This window comes from Gigantopelta aegis, chromosome 15 (assembly GCF_016097555.1).
Source record: "Gigantopelta aegis isolate Gae_Host chromosome 15, Gae_host_genome, whole genome shotgun sequence".
NCBI lineage: Eukaryota > Metazoa > Mollusca > Gastropoda > Neomphalida > Peltospiridae > Gigantopelta > Gigantopelta aegis.
Window position 1 is genome coordinate 32,819,463 of NC_054713.1, and position 20,244 is coordinate 32,839,706.

The window sequence follows — 20,244 nt, forward strand, 5'->3', positions numbered from 1 at the left end:
GTGACAGTAGCTTAAGCTTTGTTTGTTAATATCATTGCAAACATAATTTACAAATGATCGATGTCACTTGGGACGACATTAGAGGGCAGATGTAGCAATTTATGTAGCCCCAGTACTCTGACAGACGAACGTTTATGATCGCCCTCTCAGACAGAGACAACTGAATAGCAAAAACACGGAATTGATGCCTATCACCTGGTAGGCAATTCTGTGTTTTCGCTATAGCGTTATCTCTGGCTTAGAGATCGATCATAACCGTCCAAAGGTTCGTTTAGCTCTCGGGCTACAATCTCTAATACTGCGAAAAACGTAAAATGTCACCGTAGACATTTGGAACGACAATACACGTTGTTACAATGGTGCTCTTTTAAAATTTTCCTACTACCCTCCCCCCACCCACCTTCACCAGAAAGGCTAGATCTGCCCCAGCCATCTTCAGCCGAATAGTCAAACCTGTACCACCGTCTTTGTACGCAATCTAATTAAAATTAGCTCCACTATTACATGTGGATCTAACAGCAGCCAGTTGGAGCTCATGTCCACCAATCAAAACCTTACTTGCAGAATCATGCCAGTGATTTGAAAATAATTTGAAAACATTCCGAATTATCCTGAGGGTATACGATATGTTTCATGTGAATTACGAATGCCTTATTTAGACCAGTAGAACTAATTTTAATCAGATTGCTAACAACACTGCGTAGTCTCCAATGTCCAGGTAACATTTCGTCTGTAAATAATAATTTAAATGTTGACCAATCACACTTCGCCTTTTATAACGTTATTTGGGAGCATACAAATTCTAAAAATATCGGGCGAGTCTATTTTAATGGCCGCAGTACAGCGAAACATACCAATACGTATATAAAAAAAAAAAACCCAACTAAATCAGTCTTCAGTTTTACATTACAAATTATTTATTTTATAAAATAAAACATGTTTTAAGGCATTCGTAATTCACACGAAACATGTCGTATACCCTAAGGATAATTCGGAATGTTTTTAAATTATTTTTAAATCACTGGCATGATTCTGCAAGTAAGGTTTTGATTGGTGGACCAACTGGCTGCTGTTAGATCCACATGTAATAGTGGAGCTAATTTTAATTAGATTGCTTTGTACGCATGCCCTTTTCTACCAATCTGAAATTGGGGTTGACTGACATGGGCTTCCATAGTATTTGATATACTAGTTGTGGACCAATGAATGTAACAGAGGAAAACAATCGCCAGAACGTCACACAGAATGCTATATAATTCTTTATTTTGATTCTCTGACACATCCAACCAGTACAGGACATTCAAAAGGTTTCAAATACATTACGTCACGTCCCCATGACAACAGTAGCTATTTCATCAGCTCATGACAACAGTTGGAATCTGAAATAAACGAAATAATTGTACTACTTCAGAACGTTTTTAGAATTTAGGTACGCTATTCGGACATGTTCAAATCAGAAACAAAAAAACGTGTCCACAGATAGGGCGGGGATCGATACTGTAACTTATAAAGATGTAATTAGCGAATCACACACACACACACACACACACACACGCACACTTTTTTAGAATGTCTCGGTGGGCGAGTGGTTATGGTGGTGGTCTTGTAACTGTGGGCGATTCGGTGCGTAAGGTTCGAGTCGCAGCAACAGCATATGAGACAATTTATGACGCCAAAAATTATTTTTATCCTCTATACCCGTGCGATTATATCTCTGTATTAACTAATCAAACCCAACACACATACAGTAGTTAGAGATTCATACACACACACACACACACACACACACACACGCACGCACGCACACATGAATACACACACACACACCCACACACACACACAGACAGACAGATACATACATACATACATACGTCGGGACGTGGACGAAGATCAAGGGACCGACAGACCGCCAGGGTGATCAATCCAAGGTTCCATAGCACCTCGGACGAGCGCTGTACCACTGAGCCACACACACATACACACCGACACACACACACCGACACACACACACACACACACACACACACACGCACACATAAATATATACACACACACACACACACACACACATGAATACACACATATACACCCACCCACACACGCACACAGACAGACAGACAGACAGATATATACATACATACATACATATGTCGGGACATAGAGGAAGATCAAATGACCGACAGACCGCCAGGGTGATCAATCCAAGGATCAATATCACCTCGGACGAGCGCTGTACCACTGAGCCACACACACATACACTCAACCCCGGTAACGTATAGGCTACTCTTATCAATCAATAGCAAGGGATACTTTACACGAATTGCGCTAATTTGATATCTGTAGCAATAACCGTTTATAAATTAATGGATTATGATTTTCTTACGCGTCAGAGTATTAGAGATTTCATTCACACGTCATCCTTTACGACCACATCGTCCACCACGTCCTTTGGCGGCGGTCACGCCGAACAGAACAAGAGAGCCTGGAATAGAAGTGGCTTACATTAATATCAGCAGCAGCAGCATCGTAGCCGTTGTCACAAAAGATTATTGTCGTTACTGTCATTAAATTAATGCCATGAATACCAGCATTGTCTTCATCAGTATCAGTCATCGCAAAGATCGCTGTCACTATAACTCACTATCGTAATCATCATCATCATCACCACCACCAACATTCCTATTGACACACGTTTTGGACAGATTGCTTTACCAAATTCCAATATAAACCGTATGTCTTTGAATCAAGGCTGGACTGATGTTCTTGAAAATTACTGGTGCATAAATTCAGTCATCTACAATTACAATGAACTTAAACTCTATTGCTCATAATATAGATAGCTGTCTGTTCGATGCATTTCTGGACAGTTTACTGTTTTATATTATCTCAGTATTACGTTTTTGTCTTACAATAATTTGTTCTTCCAATCGCAAAAACATTTTCAAATAATTTGGTCAAATAATCTCTAATATAGTAGCTCATGGTTTTGTATTTAATTGTTGCAAACTCATGATAGTCCTTCAAATATTATAATAAAAGTTTGTTTTGTTTACCAACACCAATAGAGCACATTGATGTATTAATCATTTGGTAATTTTGATATATAGTCTTAGAGAGAAAACCCTTTACATTTTTATCCGTTGCAAAATATTTTTAATATGCACAATCCCACAGACAGAATAGCACATACCACGGCCTTTGATATAACAGTCGTGGTGCACTGGCTAGATCTAGAAATAGCCTAATGGGCCAACCGACGGGATCGATCCCAAACTAACCACACAGGAAGTAAGCGCTTTACCACTGAGATACGTCCCGCTCCCCAAAATATTATAGTATACATACATAGCACAAGTGAAGTGAAGAAAACTGTTAGATTCATTGTTCAGGATTCGGCTGTAACTCCTGTCTGTTAGTCTGTACGTCCGGACTGGTTGGGCTTGCTGCAATACGATGCTGTAACTCCCTCGATCAATTCTAGAATGCAGTTTGAACACCTGTTCACAGTTACTGTCTTTTTATTCAGATGATTGCGGACATCGCCATGATCGTGTGGTTAATCTATCACGTTTCTATGTTATTTCCTCTTAAAATCAGTGTGGATGTAAGAAAATAACACTCTATTTTTTCAATGCGATTGTGGTTTAATGACGTTTTAGAAAAGCACATGGCTTATTGCACCTGTTGTGCTCACAGCAGGAAATGACCACAGTGTCATAAGATCTTAGCCACGTGATCATTTCGTAATGTCCGTGATTATCTCAGTAAAAAGACAATGGTTGTGTCCGGCCTCGGTGGTGTAGTGGTCAAGCCATCGAACATGAGGCTGGTAGGCACAGGGTTCGCAGCCCGGTATCGGCTCCCACCCAGAGTGACTTTCAACGTGGGTAGATGTATGAACACTACACCCTCCTCTCTCACTAACCACTAACAATTAACAACTAACCATGGTCTCCATGGTATAGTGTTATAATGTTCTATTTCAATACACCCGTCAGTGAAACAATATATGAACCATATACAGCGTGCATGTGTCATACTAAGGATGTGTTACAGTGTTCTATTTCAATACACCCGTCAGTGAAACAATATATTAACCATATACAGCGTGTACGTGTCATACTAAGGATGTTTTACAGTGTCCTATTCCAATACATCCATCAGTGAAACAATATTTTAACCATATACAGCAAGTACATGTCATACTAAGGATGTGTTACAGTGTTCTATTTCAATACGTCCGTCGGTGAAACAATATATTAACCATATACAGCGTGCACATGTCATACTAAGGATATGGATGTGTTACAGTGTCCTATTTCAATACACCCATCAGTGAAACAATGTATTAACCATATACATCGTGTACATGTCATACTAAATATGTGTTACAGTGTCCTATTTCAATACACCCGTCAGTGAAACAATATATTAACCATATACAGCTAGGGGATCAAAAATCCCATCGCCCGACGCCCGTGACAAGTGTAATTTTAATGTCGGGGAAGTAATTATGTTAACTGCATATGCCCGATGACAAATGACAAGCTCTGAGAACTAACCTAACCCTAAATGCTGGAACGACCGGCACTCTTGTCAATGCGTTAACACACCAAAACGGAAAACACTGTGTTGAAAAGTTCGATAACAACTTAGAGTTATATTCCCCTTTTACTATCGACTGAGATCGGTAATTTCCGCCACTGAACGTTCGATTGAATTCGTACGATGATCTTCAAACTTTGAAATAGCGTCCAATACGCTTTACAGCTTATATATAAACAAAGTATACATGCCTTGTGTGTGCAATCAAACTGTTTAATCGTTGCAATTATGGTATATACGGTGGGATACAGTTTAAAATTGTCATATTAACATTAAGTTAGACGTTAACACGGTTCCGGAATATGCTCTTTGCAAATGAACGGGACGTAAAGCAAGTGAGTGCTACTAACGAGTTTATAATTTCCAAGTTCACTCGAACAAAGCATAAATATTAAGAACTGTATTCTTATAACAGTTGTAAGATATTTTAGTTTATATATAATAAATCTTGTAGCAGAGAATACTTAATGTCATTCAGTACTTTGCAAATGTAGTCTAGATCTACGCTCGTGTAAAATGAATGTCTATCATTCTATTAAAATGTTGTTGTTTTTGGTAAATAATTTCAGTTTGGTTTGACGTAAGAAGAAAAGTAAAGGTGTTTTGGAAATAACAAAGAAATACAGTTTGTTTGTGCAATTTACAAATCAGTCGGCTAGGAAATACATAACTTGTAGTAAATTACATAGTATGAAAAAAAATGCGATCCCTGTGGGACGGGCTATAAGGTGAAGTTAGCCCAACGTGATAATCGGGACAAGTTAGATTTCATTAGCCCTACACCATAACCGTGATGGTGCGATGCCTCTAAGCATATATGAATATATTCATGATTTTTTTCTACTTTATTAATATTGTTTTTAACTATATCAATTATATTCAATGAATTAAAATTACAAGGCTGCAATCGATGTACACCCCCCCCCCCCCCCCCCCCCCCCCCCCGTGCTGTTATTTACACCACCACCACCCCATTCTGTTGTTTACCAAGTTTGAAATATTTAAGAACATTTCCAGAGCAAAAGAGCCCGATGTTTACTTTGAGACCAGCCACGGCTGTTTGCGACATCCCAAAGAAGTGTTCTTGGGCAGAGAGTGTTAAATAATATACTCACAATAATGACACATGGGCCAAAATCCCCCAAAGATTTTGAACCAATGCCAGCCATAAAATAATGGCTCAGAAGTAGAACGGGTTCTCGCCACATCCACGGCCATAAAACAAGTGGTCTCTAAGACATACATTGACACAATAATTATATTTAGATGAACAAGTGGACACTACAAAAACATATATCAAAGTGTAAATCAACAAATTAACAATATTTAAAACATAAAGTTTAAATCAACAAGTAGAGAAGACAGACACAAATTATAAACAGTTGATACTACTGAACAGATATATAAATTTAGTACTTCCTGGGTAACATATTGCCAAAAATCTTTATTTCTGCAATTAAGTCAATAACTTTTAAGATTATTACATTATTGAGCACTGTATTAAATTAAGTACTGTCGGTGACAGAATTGGTTATCTTAAAAAGTATGGGCAAGTGAAAAAATACATGGGGAAGTGGATATCTGATTAGCACTTGCCCCGTGGCAAGTAATGTTTTTGAAACATTTTGAACCCCTGACAGCGTGTACATGTCATACTAAGGATGTGTTACAGTGTTCTATTTCAATACACCCGTCAGTGAAACAATATATTAACCATATACAGCATGTTAAAATGCAGATGTCAGTTGGAATCACAGTGTTGTTAGTATTGGCTAACATTATGTTTGAACAATTGGTCTTGATTGGTCATTTTAAATAATATGTGAAACTTTTGTATTGAACTTATCACTAAATATGATTATATTCCTGATGTTCGTAACTTAAATAGTTTGTTTGAAAAGCACCAAAATACATACAAGTAGGCCTACAGGTACAACAATGACAAACAAAATAATACAAGGTAATCTTGGATATAGAAATATTTTGTTTAATTATTAGTTGCTCGAGAAATTTGCAGTGAATCCCTCATGATCAATAACAAAATGTTCATATCAGTCTGTTACAACCAAAACTCATACGAGTATCTCACGATCAATGAGTACGATAAAAGACATACATTTGGCCATGTTGGTGTATTACAACATGTGTTTGCCACACAGTGACTGCCACTCAATAATTTGTCAGTGTATACAAATGCAACAAAAATTACTGCAACAGTGAAATGTTTGGCTAATTACTATATTGTATTTTAATTTATGTAAAAAAAAATATCTACAATTTCTTTTACTCACACTCAGTGACTAAATATGTTCCAAAGACCCACCCCCCCCCCCCCCCCCCACACACACACACACAAAAAAGAAGAAAAAAAGAGAGAAAAAAATTGAGTAAACTTTGAACCAAAGTGTGCAATTGTGTTCTACAGCTGTATCACTGAAAACGTCTGGCGAATGGCTGTATATTATATTTAAAAAAATTCTGTTGAACACTATACAAAAACGTTTTAGTCCTCAGTGGCTCAATACTTTTTGAATGTGATTTATTCTTCAAAAACAAACTAATTTGATATTAATTAAACCTATAAAAGCTTTATTGAATATCTACCACGTTATTTATATATCATTTACGGAAGTATGCGCGCTATTATCAAGAAACACAGCTACCATTAGTGGAGTGTACGTCCTGATAAGTTATATCCCTTGTAAGGTATTCCAGAGAGGTTATGTCCCTTGCAAGGTATTTTTCCGGTCACCATAACTACTCAGTACGAACGTTTCATAAATAAACAAAGTATGAATACGGTTGTTTTTAAAATATGTCACTGGTGAATACCATTTGTTAAAAGTATTTCCCATCATATTATAAACATATGAAGTTGCGTCTGGATGTTTAAATGCCTTTAAAGTGTTTATTAATATTTGTAAAAAAAAATTCGTCAATATCTACTTCGCACTAAAATGGCAGTCACGTGATTTAATGCATTCATCACTCTAGTTTACATATTCGGCACAATTCTCATTATTACCCCAGTACGTAAGGCATATAATCTGAGACGCGATTTTGTCAAAATGGAAAAATGCGTTTAGAGCAGCGGCCCTTTGCTTGCTCGTCGCTACGTTATATGGGTTATTAATTTTGTAAAATTTATATTCTTTGCCATTTTAACCACTGTTTTCACTAAAAAAGATTAAATTTAGCACATCACGTAATTTGCTTTAATGAATAATGGATTAAGTTGGAGAATGCACTCAGAAGTGTAGATTCATGAAATGAATATTTATTTTATATAAATATATTTATGGCAAATTCAAATCCACATTTTAGCACCACGCTTGAGTATCGCTATTCGGGTTTTAGCACCCAAAGTCTGCACACTCAGCTAGAGTTATCTTTCTTCCTTATCTTGTGACCATTTTTGCACAGGTATCTCCAAACAATAACGTGAGATATGTTATATATGTTATACAATAAAGAGTATAATTTATTTAACTATAGTATTTGTATTAGGGGTTTCTGTTTGGGGGTACCTGTGATTTTGGCGTGTAAAGAAACAATTGTTGGAAATTTTGGAAAAAAATCGTTGGGTTTATTTTGAACTGTGTTACTGCATTTTGTTTATTAAATAACGCCCCTTTATTATTATTATTATTATTATTATTGCCTAATTGTTTTGGTGTTTATCTCGGTATGTCACTATGGTGCTTTTCATTGGCACTAGCCTCAGTGGCGTCGTTGTTAGGCCATCGGTCTACAGGCTGGTAGGTACTGGGTTCGGATCCCAGTCGAGGCATGGGATTTTAAATCCAGATACCGACTCCAAACCCTGAGTGAGTGCTCCGCAAGACTCAATGGGTAGGTGTAAACCACTTGCACCGACCAGTGATCCATAACTGGTTCAACAAAGGCCATGGTTTGTGCTATCCTGCCTGTGGGAAGCACAAATAAAAGATCCCTTGCTGCCTGTCGTAAAAGAGTAGCCTATGTGGCGACAGCGGGTTTCCTCTAAAAAAAAAAACCAGTGTCAGAATGACCATATGTTTGACGTCCAATAGCCGATGATAAGATAAAAAAATCAATGTGCTCTAGAGGCGTCGTTAAATAAAACAAACTTCTTTTCTTTTTTTTCATTGGCAGTTCACGTGTATACGGTGCATGCATGCTTACATTCTATAGTCGGGCTCGCAGTTACCGCGGGCTTTGCTATTTTTGGAATAAACATTTGGAAGCGCCATTTAGCGTTTGTTGACATATGCAAATAGACAGAAAGAAGTATGTTTTTAACAAATGCGAACAAATCGGTGTGAAATGCTCCGTTCTATTGTAAGTTAAAAAAATATATATATAAATCATGCGCCATTTTCACAAACCTTGAAATAGTATACTGGGGTACCACGATATCGCGGTACTTAACTATTTGGAAGAAATAAAGAAATGTAAGATTCAACAGTTATATAATCAATATTTATCGAGAGAAACCAAGACTAGAACATATTAAAAGTTATGTGTTTTGTTTAAATTGCCAATAAATATAGGCATGGCCCTTAAATGTTTTCATTCTTTTCTAGAGGTTGCGCGTTCTAAATATAGTAACACTGACCTGTATAGCCTCGTTTTGATTGTCAACAACCAGACAACAATCGGATAGCTGTCAGAGCAGAATTGTATGCTTGTATGGTAAGTATTGGGGCTATTTAGAAGCATGTGGATGTCAGTAAATTCACACTGTCACGGGGATCCTATAATACCCGTAACTGAATAAAACACGATTATCCAAATATCTCTTCTAACTGTATATCTATTAGATCTCTCTGTATCGGGCAGTATAATACCCGAGTGGCTCGGCTCTAGGTATAATCAGAGATAAGATCTTATATAAAAATATATATATGTAGCACGTTTAGTTCACTAGAAAACACAACAAAATACAATACACTTTGGAATCTGTATTAACACTACGCTGACAAATGTACTTGCCGCAGTAGTTAATTAACAACAACAATGTAATAACAACCCAGAGCTAATGACTTAATTAGTTAATCACTAGGTGTCTAATTTACACATTATTCTAATCACTTCACCGTGGTACAACACCCACACGTGTGATAATTGAGAAACGCTGCCAGGGGAACTTAATTAATAAAGGAATTACAACTATTCCTAACTGGTTAATTTTTAATTAACCCTTAACTACTCATTCAGTAACCTGTAATACAGAATTAATACTGGTACCTATCACAATAAAGACAATAACATACAGTTTACCTAGGTCCTCTAGGATGACTGGCTAAGCTTTAATATGTTAGAACAGTGAAGCCTACAATTTACTTCGTCAGTTTACCGGAAAAACTGTCTAAATAATATTGGTATAATACAGTATTAAAATATTTAAAGTCACATCAATCACATCAAGGTTATACAACAGAGCAAAAAATATATTTACCACGTCCGGACTGAACTTATATAGATCGTTCAGTGGACGACATCCGTTTCCCCTGGATACTTCCATTGTTTCTCCTCGATATATCTAAAATCCTATCTATTTATTCAAAAATCTCAGAGACAGCGAATATCGCCTGGGGGCACAACGCGGTACCTCACCTATCATGTGATATTTCCATCAACTTACAGAGACGGTATTTTGTCTTAGGTGGTCAGACCTTCACTGCATGCAGAATATACTTTGCTAATTTCTAAAGTGTTACTGTTACTGAAGTTTACGATTTGTTCCAGATTAAAATATCTTGCATTCCAGGATTTGTGTTAAGATTATTTGTAACGAATATTTTTAAGGTATTGGGTTTTAGGTACCATTAACCATGATAACATGGCGTTAAAAAGATGAATTCTGGTGATATTCACACCAGGACTTGCTTGATGTTCACGCTCAATAATAAGGTAACATTTATTAACATTTTGTTCATAGGTCTCACTACACAGATGACAGGTGAGAGTTGATTGATGACGGTCCACTATAGTTCCTAATTGGGACACATGTTATGGTTCACATATTCACTTCTAGGAAATGGTGAAGAATTAAAACAATATGTATGTTTAATGGTAAGCCTTCTGGCTGTATTTTTCCCATGTTATTTTGTAATATTGTGCATCGACCTTTTGGGACATGGGTATATAGCGCAAGTGACAGCCGGAGTGAATCGGTTAATGAACCACCTGTTCGGACCGGTACTACAGCCAGATGCGGTCATATAGCAAAAAACTGAGACGGAAATGTTCACAATTTTGGAGTGAATATAAATGCTTATATAATGTATGTTCGCAATGGTGTATGTTGTTAGTGCCAACGAGAACCCATTCTATTGGCAATTTTCGCTTGAAGTTGGGCAGTGTAACATGGGTTTCAATGGCAGATGACATCTGTGTAGTGAGACCATAGAGGGCCTCCATACTAAACAATCGTAACACCCGCGGTAACTACGAGTTCCTTCCCTTTATGTATGTACGTCACCACATCAAACTGGTACGTGCTTCCTACTGGAAATTAATAACTTAGGTGGGAATTTTTTATTTCACTATATGCATGAAAGCATGAATAACAAAACAGCAAAGAAAATCCTAAGGCTAGACAAATGTTTTTATTCAGAATCCGATAAGCCGCACGGTAATAGGGCGTGCTATGCTACGACATCTAGAGTTTGAACATTTTAATTGTAATAAATGGGTACGTCTTTTCGGCATTGGAGAGGGAAAGTTTTGATAACACGCATGTAAGTCATTTCGAACGATGTATTATGGACACCCGTCCATCACATCTGATTCTTCAGTTGGGGATAATGATCTTGACATCTCCGACGTAGGCGAAGAGCGAAAACCGTCCGACTCCGTCTGATGGGCTGTGGGTCTGCTGAATCTCCTACAGGTAAAAAGAGAAATTTCATTTTTAAAAAGACTGAGTTTTCAGCCCTAACCAAACTACTTATCCTCTTCCCCAACAAAATAAACCCGTTCTGTGCGTTTTCCTGGGGTTTTGTAAACACTTTTAAGTTAACATATTTTAAATATAAAATATTATATGGATAAATACATTTGGAATGGTCTTTGGCCAAATGTTTTTCAAACTTCGTTTGGCTGTTGGAACAAATGATAAACACAAACATACAAAATTATAGTTTTTTTGAATAGCAAGAGAATGGCAAATTGTATTGAACAATCATTGATTATTTTCCTCCTCCAGTTTATAACAATGAATATTTCAGCTATAGTTCTAAAAATCCTCTCATTTTTTTTATTGTTTTGAGAGTGTCTGAACTTTGTAACTCAGTTACTGTGTAATGGCAATTACCATGTAACATCAGTTACCGAAATGTGTTGGTCACATATCCATGGCGTTCCTTTTCAGAATTATAATCCACTACATGGCATTCTTACCCCCAAAAACAAAAATTACTAGTTATTGATATTGACATTTTAAGTTGATGTATGTAACCTCCCTGAAATTGTATTTTAGAGCCTTTAGATTTCAAAATTTCCTGAGGGGTATGCCCCGGACACTCTAGTGTATTGCACCTTTCATGCTCTTTCATTCCAATAATTCATCTGACCCCCCCCCCCCCCCCCCCCCCCAAAAAAAAAAAAAAAAAAAAAAAAATAATAATAATAATAATAAAAATAAAAATACTAGCTACAGCACTGATTTATGTTTAGTTTCATAAACATTTTATTTAATTACCAGCTAGTAATTTAACTTTAATAAATCTTTTACTGTTTCATTTAAAGGAGTTTAGTGTCTGTCCTTAAAAATTTGAAATAGGGAATTATTGTTAAAAACTAACAATACAAATAAGTCTCACAGACACAAAATACCATAAACCTAATATATCCTCCATCACATTATTCTTATAAATGCATAATATAAACATGACAAATAACTGTAAGTATTAAACAATTTATAATGTAATGTTCAGTTATTGCTACAATTTGTGACTACAAAAGTGCACGATTTTATAAAATATCAACTTAGAGGATGGGCCACGCATGCACGATGATACGATACATTGTATATTAAGCAAAATATTAACCCATAAACAGGACAGCACATTCCATGGCCTTTGATATACCAGTCGTTGGGCATTGGTTGAGACGGGGGAAGAAAATCACACAAAAATGGGTCCATAGAGGAGGTTCGGTCCTGTGACCAAAGCACCTCAGATGAGCGCTCTACCGCCTCAGCTAGATCCCTCTCCCCAGGAAGAAAAAGACAGACAGACAGACAGAGAATCAACCTGTCCATGGCGAACGCAAAGGCCACAGTGCAGGTGAGATCATCGATAAGATCAACCATGGAGACCAGATCCCTCATATAGCGGGATTCTTCCTCCTGTTGCGCAATATCTTTGGCCAATTCAGTCAGCGTTGTTAAGCGAGTCTTGATCCCAGATGTCGATGGTGTTGTCGTGGTCGTCTGCTTCGGCTTTTTCTTTGTTGTGGTTGCCTGAGTGAAGGTTCAAAGTTCAAAGTCATTTATTTTAAATATGAATTATACAAAATGGCATAAATCTGACAACACAATTAGTCTACATGATGTTAACGACACTTCAGTATATTCAAGTGGGGTATGCAACCACACCACCCCCACCCCCCCCCCCCCCCAACAAGTTTTTATGTGGTTCTGTCATTCCATAACACGACTCGTAGACAATCTAATTGAGTGTCTCCCCCCACCCCCTCCCCCTAAAATTCTGGCTACGTCAATGAGTCAACTAGAGCTGGGCGGTATTGAAAATTTAGGATCGGTATCGGTATTTTTGGAGTGATTTACCTCTGTGTCGGTGTGGTATTCAGTAAGAACACAATACCGATACTGATGCCAATATCGAGTAATATTTTGGTTTACTCAGTTTTAAATGCATGCCCGAGTTAACGCTCACCCACTAATTTCATACTGTTAGTTGACACATGTTTTTCTGTTGATTTTGTTGAAGAACGATGTCAGGTCAGGACAGAGTGTTTAACATGCACATTCAGAGCAAGCTGTTGTAGCTCACGCCTGTCATGGGCACAGGTGCCAGCCTCAGCCGGCTCCTCTGTCCATGACAGGAAATGGGGGGGGGGGGGGGGGGGTGCGCTGGCAGGTGCAAGAGAGCACCAACAGCCCGACCGGAGTCGGTAACAGGCGGAGGTTTTTAAACTATCTACAGCACCCGGTATTCCCAGGCGGTCACCCATCCAAATACTAACCGAGGCCGACGTTGCTCAACTTCGTTGATCGGATGAGAACCGGTGCTTTCAACGTGGTATGGCCGCTCTTCTTTACAACCATTTTGCGTTCTTCAGATATATTGTTAGTGCTTTACTATATGGCGGAAAACATTTTTCAATATACTTTTAGATATATATACATGATGTACTCGGTACCTAACGAGACCTGGCCCGAGTACTCGGACTGTAAGAGAGCGAGATGGACATTTGGTCCAAATGTCTGTCTAGTTCTTTTACAGTCAGAGTACTCGGGCTAAACGAGACCCTATCACAAAACATACATAGGCTATTGGGTGTCAAACTAATGCAAGTAACTAGTTTGTTTTGTTTAACGACACCACTAGAGCACATTGATTTATTAATCATCAGCTTTTGGATGTCAAACATTTGGTAATTTTGACATATTCTTAGAGAGGAAACCCGCTACATTTTACCATTAGTAGCAAGGTATCTTTCATATGCAACATCCCACAGACAGTATAGGGCACTGACTGGAACGGTAAATAGCCCAATGGGCCCACCGACAGGGAGCGATCCTAGACCGACAGAGCACTTTACCACTGGGCTTCGTCCCGCTCTCCCATATACTCTTAGGGGAAATCTTTTATATGAATTTTCCCACAGACAGGAAGGAAGGAAGGAAATGTTTTATTTAACGACACACTCAGTACATTTTATTTACGGTTATATGGCGTCGGACTCATGGTTAAAGACCACACATATATTGAGAGAGGAAACCCGCTGTCGCCACTTCATGGGCTACTCTTTTCGATTAGCAGCAAGGGATCTTTTATATGCATCATTCCACGGACAGGATAGTTCATACCACGGCGTTTGTTACACCAGTTGTGGAGCACTGGCTGGAATGAGAAATAGGCCATCAGGCGAACGCTGTACCACTGAGCTACGTCCGCCCTACCCACAGACAGGACTACATATACCATGGACTTTCATATACCTGTCGTGGGGCACTGACTGGGTTGGGGGGGGGGGGGGGGCAATCAGATAATGGGTCCGCCGAAGCCGGGTTCGAACCTAAGACACTGAACCTACGATCCAATCAACTCAGGTGAGCTCTACCGACTGGACTAGATCCCATCCCTGAACAAGACAAAGTCCAAAGAAAACAAATATCACTGGTATAATTGTATGGTGCAGGGCTTTAAATTACACTGACGTCAAGGCAATAAACGTTGTACCCAAAATGCATATACCCAAAATGCATATGCCTAAATTAAGCACAAACATGCTGACCTCAAAACGTGTCATCTCAAAAGCACTGAAATATGAAGCTTTGGTTACCTCAGAATAACTTGAAATGCATCTCTGAATATTAACAAACCTTCAGCAGTTATTAATAACATTATGGTACTAAAAATACCTTGTTGTGCTTAGAGACCAAAACACCTGCTGTACCCAAATTAATAAGATTTAAATCCCTGCTGGTGATTCGCTAGTGCCCCTGGAGAACAAAACATCCTTCCCACTTTGTAGGACGACTGTCACTCCCAAGATTAATTTTATAAATGTAATCTAAACATAAACAGAGACAGAGCGCAAAGTCCGAATTGTTTTGTAAACACTATTGAAACTATCGAAAATGGTCCCCAAAACAAAGAAAAAATACTCAATTACTGGAAGATTTTATCAAAGTCAATGTAGGCCTACTGATACGATCAACGCGAAGAAGATTAAGAAGAAGAAAAAGGTAGAACGAAGAAAATGAATGCAGAAAAAAAAGAAACAGATTTTTTAAATATAAATTTACACACTTTAGAATCCGTTTCTATTACTGTTGGGGTCTCAAAGGATGCCATGAATTCTTCCATTTTGTTTTGTTTGGTATTAATGCTGGGAGTAGAAACTGCTTCTTGATGGTGCCGAACTGTAACTTTCAGCTGCCTGATACCATGCGTTATATCTGTAATAAACCGTAATAAACACGAAAACCGTGTCAAGGAAAGAATGAGTAAACAAACAAACAAACAAACAAATAGCCAAAACAAACAAGTAAATAAATTAAGTACGTATCATTTAAGTTTTAGTGGTGTTTTTGTTCTTTTAGCATATATGTCAGGGCGTGTGTGTGTGTGTGTGGGGGGGGGGGGTGTTGGTCCTCCACCCCACCCCCTAGTCAAGCAAATTTTATTTATTTACTTAAATTTATCTATTATTATTTTATAAATAATTACCATTTAACATGGCATCAGCTTCTGTTTTCTGTTTGTCCGCAAGGTAAATATTGGTTTCCGGAAAACGAGTTTTATAGTTCATGGTATTCACCTGTCTGTGTAGACCACCAACGAGCGACTGGAACTCTGCATCAAACGAAAGGCCTTGTCTCTCCATCTTCAATACGAATGCTTTTAAATGTTATAATAATATATTATTAATCTTTTTAAACAAGCAAATCATTTATTCGTTGTTACTCAATAAATAATTGAATGACATCATAATCAGCGTCACGTGATGTCTTTAACGACGTTAGGCTGGTTCGACGGGTGGGACGTAGCCCAGTGGTAAAGCGCCCGCCTAATGCACGGTCGGTCGGGGATCGATCCCCGTCGGTGGTCTCATTGGGCTATTTCTCACTCCAGCCAGTGCACTACGACTGGTATACTGGGGTACCACGATATCGCGGTACTTAACTATTTGGAAGACATAAAGAAATGCACTGACATATATGAAGGTAACCGGCCTCGGTGGCATCGTGGTTAGGCCATCGGTCAACAGGCTGGTAGGTACTGGGTTCTGATCCCAGTCGAGGCATGGGATTTTTAATCCAGATACCGACTCCAAACCCTGAGTGAGTGCTCCGCAAGGCTCAATGGGTAGGTGTAAACCACTTGCACCGACCAGTGATCCATAACTGGTTCAACACAGGCAATGGTTTGTGCTATCCTGCCTGTGGGAAGCGCAAATAAAAGATCCCTTGCTGCTAATCGGAAAGAGTAGCCCATGAAGTGGCGACAACGGGTTTCCTCTCAAAATCTGTGGTCCTTAACCATATGTCTGACGCCACATTACCGTAAATAAAATGTGTTGAGTGCATCGTTAAATAAAACATTTCTTTCTTTTATATGAAGGTAAATATACATGGGTTGCAATTTTTGCTGTATCTGCATCATGCCATTGTGTTGACAAATAAATGCAGTTCTAACATTAAAACAGTTGATAGAAGTACACCATAGCACTGGCTTCCGTTCAAGAGAGGTTACCACGATATCGCGGTAAATCGCAAACGTTACAATACGGTGGACCGCACGGGTAAAAAATATCTCTTTTTGTAAACACATTTGTAGTAATGTCTAGTAAACAAACTTCGACACAAGAACGAAGAAAAGTCAACTTAAAACATTTCGTTTTTCAATTGTAGTAACATATTTACATTTTCCAATGGAAAAGTCGGTAATAATTATTCTTCTGCAAGAAAGTGTGGGCATTTTTTAAAATTGTTCAACATATTAGTAAGATGCAACTGTTATATAATCAATATTTATCGAGTGAAACCATGAACAGAACATATTAAAAGTTATGTTTTGTTTAAATTGCCAATTAATATAGGCATGGCCCTTAAATGTTTCCATACTTTTCTAGAGGCCGCGCGTTCTAAATATCGTAACGCTGTGACAGAGTATAGCCTCGTTTTGATTGTAAACGACCAGACGAGTCTAATAGCTGTCAGAGCAGAATTGTATGCATGCGTGTATGTTATGTACTGGGGCTATTTATAAGCATGGGGGTGTCAGAAAAATCACTCTGTTATTTCATGACCAAACAGTAAAACTATGAATACATAAACGTTTTGGCATTTCTTCAAATTTGTTAACGAGCAAAACATTGTGTTGTCTGTCATCACATTTCTAACAATAAACGTGCCACCAGGGGGCTTTGCGCGTGCTAAACCGCAAAAATGTAAATGCCGCGATATCGTGAGCAAGGCGTATATACCAAAGACCGTGGAATGTCCTATATTGTCCATGGGATGGTGCATATAAAAGATCCCTTGCTACTAATGAAAAGCGGGTAGCGGGTTTCCTTTCTAACACTGTTTGCCAAAATTGCCATATGTTTGATGTCCAATAGACGATGATTAATAAATCAATGTGCTCTAGTGGTGTCATTAAACAAAACAAACTTTAACTTTATGTTGGTCCGACTATTCTCGTAATTACAGTTTCGACAACTTCCGGAGTTGTAAAATCAAGTAAAAAGCTAACCGAGCGACCTACACCTTTAGAAGGAATTTAGAATGGGGACTAAATGTTTCTCTGAACTGCGTTTTGAGAGTGAAAAATAAACCACACACCTAAAATATTCAATAGACGACTAACGATCGGTGCAAAAGTGGCAGGCAGACTATTTCAGTACATTTTCGCCCCATTTCAGTAATTCATAATTACTACATGCAGCAAATCACACACGCGCGCTCACACACATATGCTTTAGGTAAGTTTGTTGTTTTTAAGCCGGAGTTCTTCCGAACGAAGCATCATTATTACTAATAGGCATTACACGACTAAAGTCTAGCCAAACAGATGCCATGATCTGCTATTGAAATCCATGTTAAATTGCCCAACATTAAATTAAGATTGCTAGTAGAACGGTTTTTCGTTGACACTAATATTGCGAACATAAATTACATACGTCAGAGGTCAAAACTGATTGAAATTCCTGCCTAACATTCGGTCCGGTGTAATACAGTGTGATAGACTATTGTAAATCGCAATGGCTGCATGTAATATCGGTCCGCACAGGTGGTGAGGGGAACCGATTCACACCGGCCGCCCGTTCCGCCGTACAAAAAGTCAATGCACAATATTACAAAACACTGTATACTTATATAAGCTAAATACTACGGTTTTCTACGGGGCTTGCGGTTCTAACCCAGAATATTATTGGTAGTATTGATACTAATATGTAGGGGAAGGCAATCGTCGACAACCAAATGGTCGCAAGCTCCTGTGTCTAAAATACATTCTTTTTTTCTAAATCTGATGCCACAGAGTTTTAGTTTGATTATTTTCAAGTCCAGTCATGGCATTAAACTTACACGTTGTTAACCAGTACCAACGTGTCACGTGGGCACACACTTTGCTATACGTCACCACAAGGATGGAAAGAAAGAAATGTTTTATTTAACGACGCACTCAACACATTTTATTTACGGTTATATGGCGTCAAACATATGGTTCAGGACCACACAGATTTTGAGAGGAAACCCGCTGTCGCCACTACATGGGCTAACTCTTCCGATTGGCAGCAAGGGATCTTTTATTTGCGCTTCCCACAGGCAGGATAGCACAAACCATGGCCTTTGTTGAACCAGTTATGGATCACTGGTCGGTGCAAGTGGTTTACACCTACCCATTGAGCCTTGCGGAGCACTCAGGGTTTGGAGTCGGTATCTGGATTAAAAATTCCATGCCTCGACTGGGATCCGAACTCAGTACCTACCAGCCTGTAGACCGATGGCCTGCCACGACGCCACCGAGGCCGGTCTCACCACAAGGAAGTACAGCGCAGGTTCGTTTCGCACAGGAACGTCGGGTTTCTTCGTGTAGCAGCCATGCGCATCAAGTCTGAATTTGTCATGGTAGCCTTTTTCATCTCTTTGTTTCGAGGATTCCGACATATATACGATTTCTTTTTTTGAGGTTGCACTTTTTATCCAATAAAACGGATATTAAAAAGGTTTTGTTACAAGGGTTTAAAAAAATTATTACTTTTTTTTTTTTAATTTTTATTAAAAGCTGTAATCCTGTAGGCCTAATCTTACATTAATGTTTGCTAAAGCACAACCTTATCAGAAATACAGATTTGTAAATCTGTTTTCTCTATTCATATACGAGTATATTGTGAAGCACATCGATAAAACATGTAATATCTTCTCTCTTTTTTGTTTCATAATCTATAGTGGTAAAGCGCTCGCTCGATGCGCGATCGGTCTGGGATCGATCCCCGTTGGTGGGCCCATTGGGCTATTTCTCGTTCCAGTCAGTGCACCACGACTGGTATATCAAAGGCCGCGGTATGTACTACCCTGTCTGTGGGATGGTGCATATAAAAGATCCTTCGCTGCTAATCGAAAAGACTAGCCCATGAAGTGGCGACAGCGGGTTTCCTCTCTCAATATATGTGTGGTCCTTAACCATATGTCTGACGCCATATAACCGTAAATACAACGTGTTGAGTGCGTCTTAAATAAAACATTTCTTTCTTTCCATAGCAGCCAGTTTAGTGCTCATTTTAAGCATATAAATACTAATAAAACGGTAGCTATTGGATAACATTAACTGTCTGTTTATAAAGTTATATTGATATGCTGTAGAACCGAATGCTTATGCTCACCAAAAACCTGTCTCCCTACGCTGTTGTTAAACAATTATTTATCTTTGAAAAACTGATTCTTGAAAACTAATT

General features: G+C 38.4%; 1 protein-coding gene, 1 long non-coding RNA gene and 1 pseudogene across 2 annotated transcripts; all 3 read right to left on the reverse strand.

The window, feature by feature from the left end:
- Positions 1 to 1,246: 1,246 nt before the first annotated feature.
- Positions 1,247 to 4,655, reverse strand: LOC121390001. Its single transcript, XR_005960137.1, has 4 exons — positions 4,563 to 4,655; positions 3,346 to 3,477; positions 2,384 to 2,482; positions 1,247 to 1,379 (listed from the first exon to the last, which is right to left on the reverse strand). It is a non-coding gene; the product is annotated as an uncharacterized LOC121390001 (long non-coding RNA).
- A 6,528-nt stretch (positions 4,656 to 11,183) lies between these two features.
- LOC121389638 lies at positions 11,184 to 16,266 on the reverse strand. The gene is made up of 4 exons (XM_041521283.1): positions 16,014 to 16,266; positions 15,594 to 15,742; positions 12,846 to 13,054; positions 11,184 to 11,476 (listed from the first exon to the last, which is right to left on the reverse strand). Exons 1-4 carry the CDS (start codon positions 16,168 to 16,170, stop codon positions 11,353 to 11,355), a joined length of 639 nt encoding a protein of 212 aa, XP_041377217.1. The 5' UTR covers positions 16,171 to 16,266; the 3' UTR covers positions 11,184 to 11,352.
- LOC121390788 lies at positions 13,752 to 13,870 on the reverse strand (annotated as a pseudogene).
- Positions 16,267 to 20,244: the final 3,978 nt, after the last annotated feature.

Excerpts from the sequence above, each read along its gene's own strand:
- LOC121389638 (XM_041521283.1), bottom strand. The coding sequence starts at position 16,170 with ATGGAGAGACAAGGCCTTTCGTTTGATGCAGAGTTCCAGTCGCTCGTT. Across the intron at positions 13,055-15,593 it reads TAATAGAAACGGATTCTAAA|GCAACCACAACAAAGAAAAA; the intron begins GTGTGTAAATTT and ends ACCTTCACTCAG. Across the intron at positions 11,477-12,845 it reads TTTGCGTTCGCCATGGACAG|GAGATTCAGCAGACCCACAG; the intron begins GTTGATTCTCTG and ends TTTTACCTGTAG.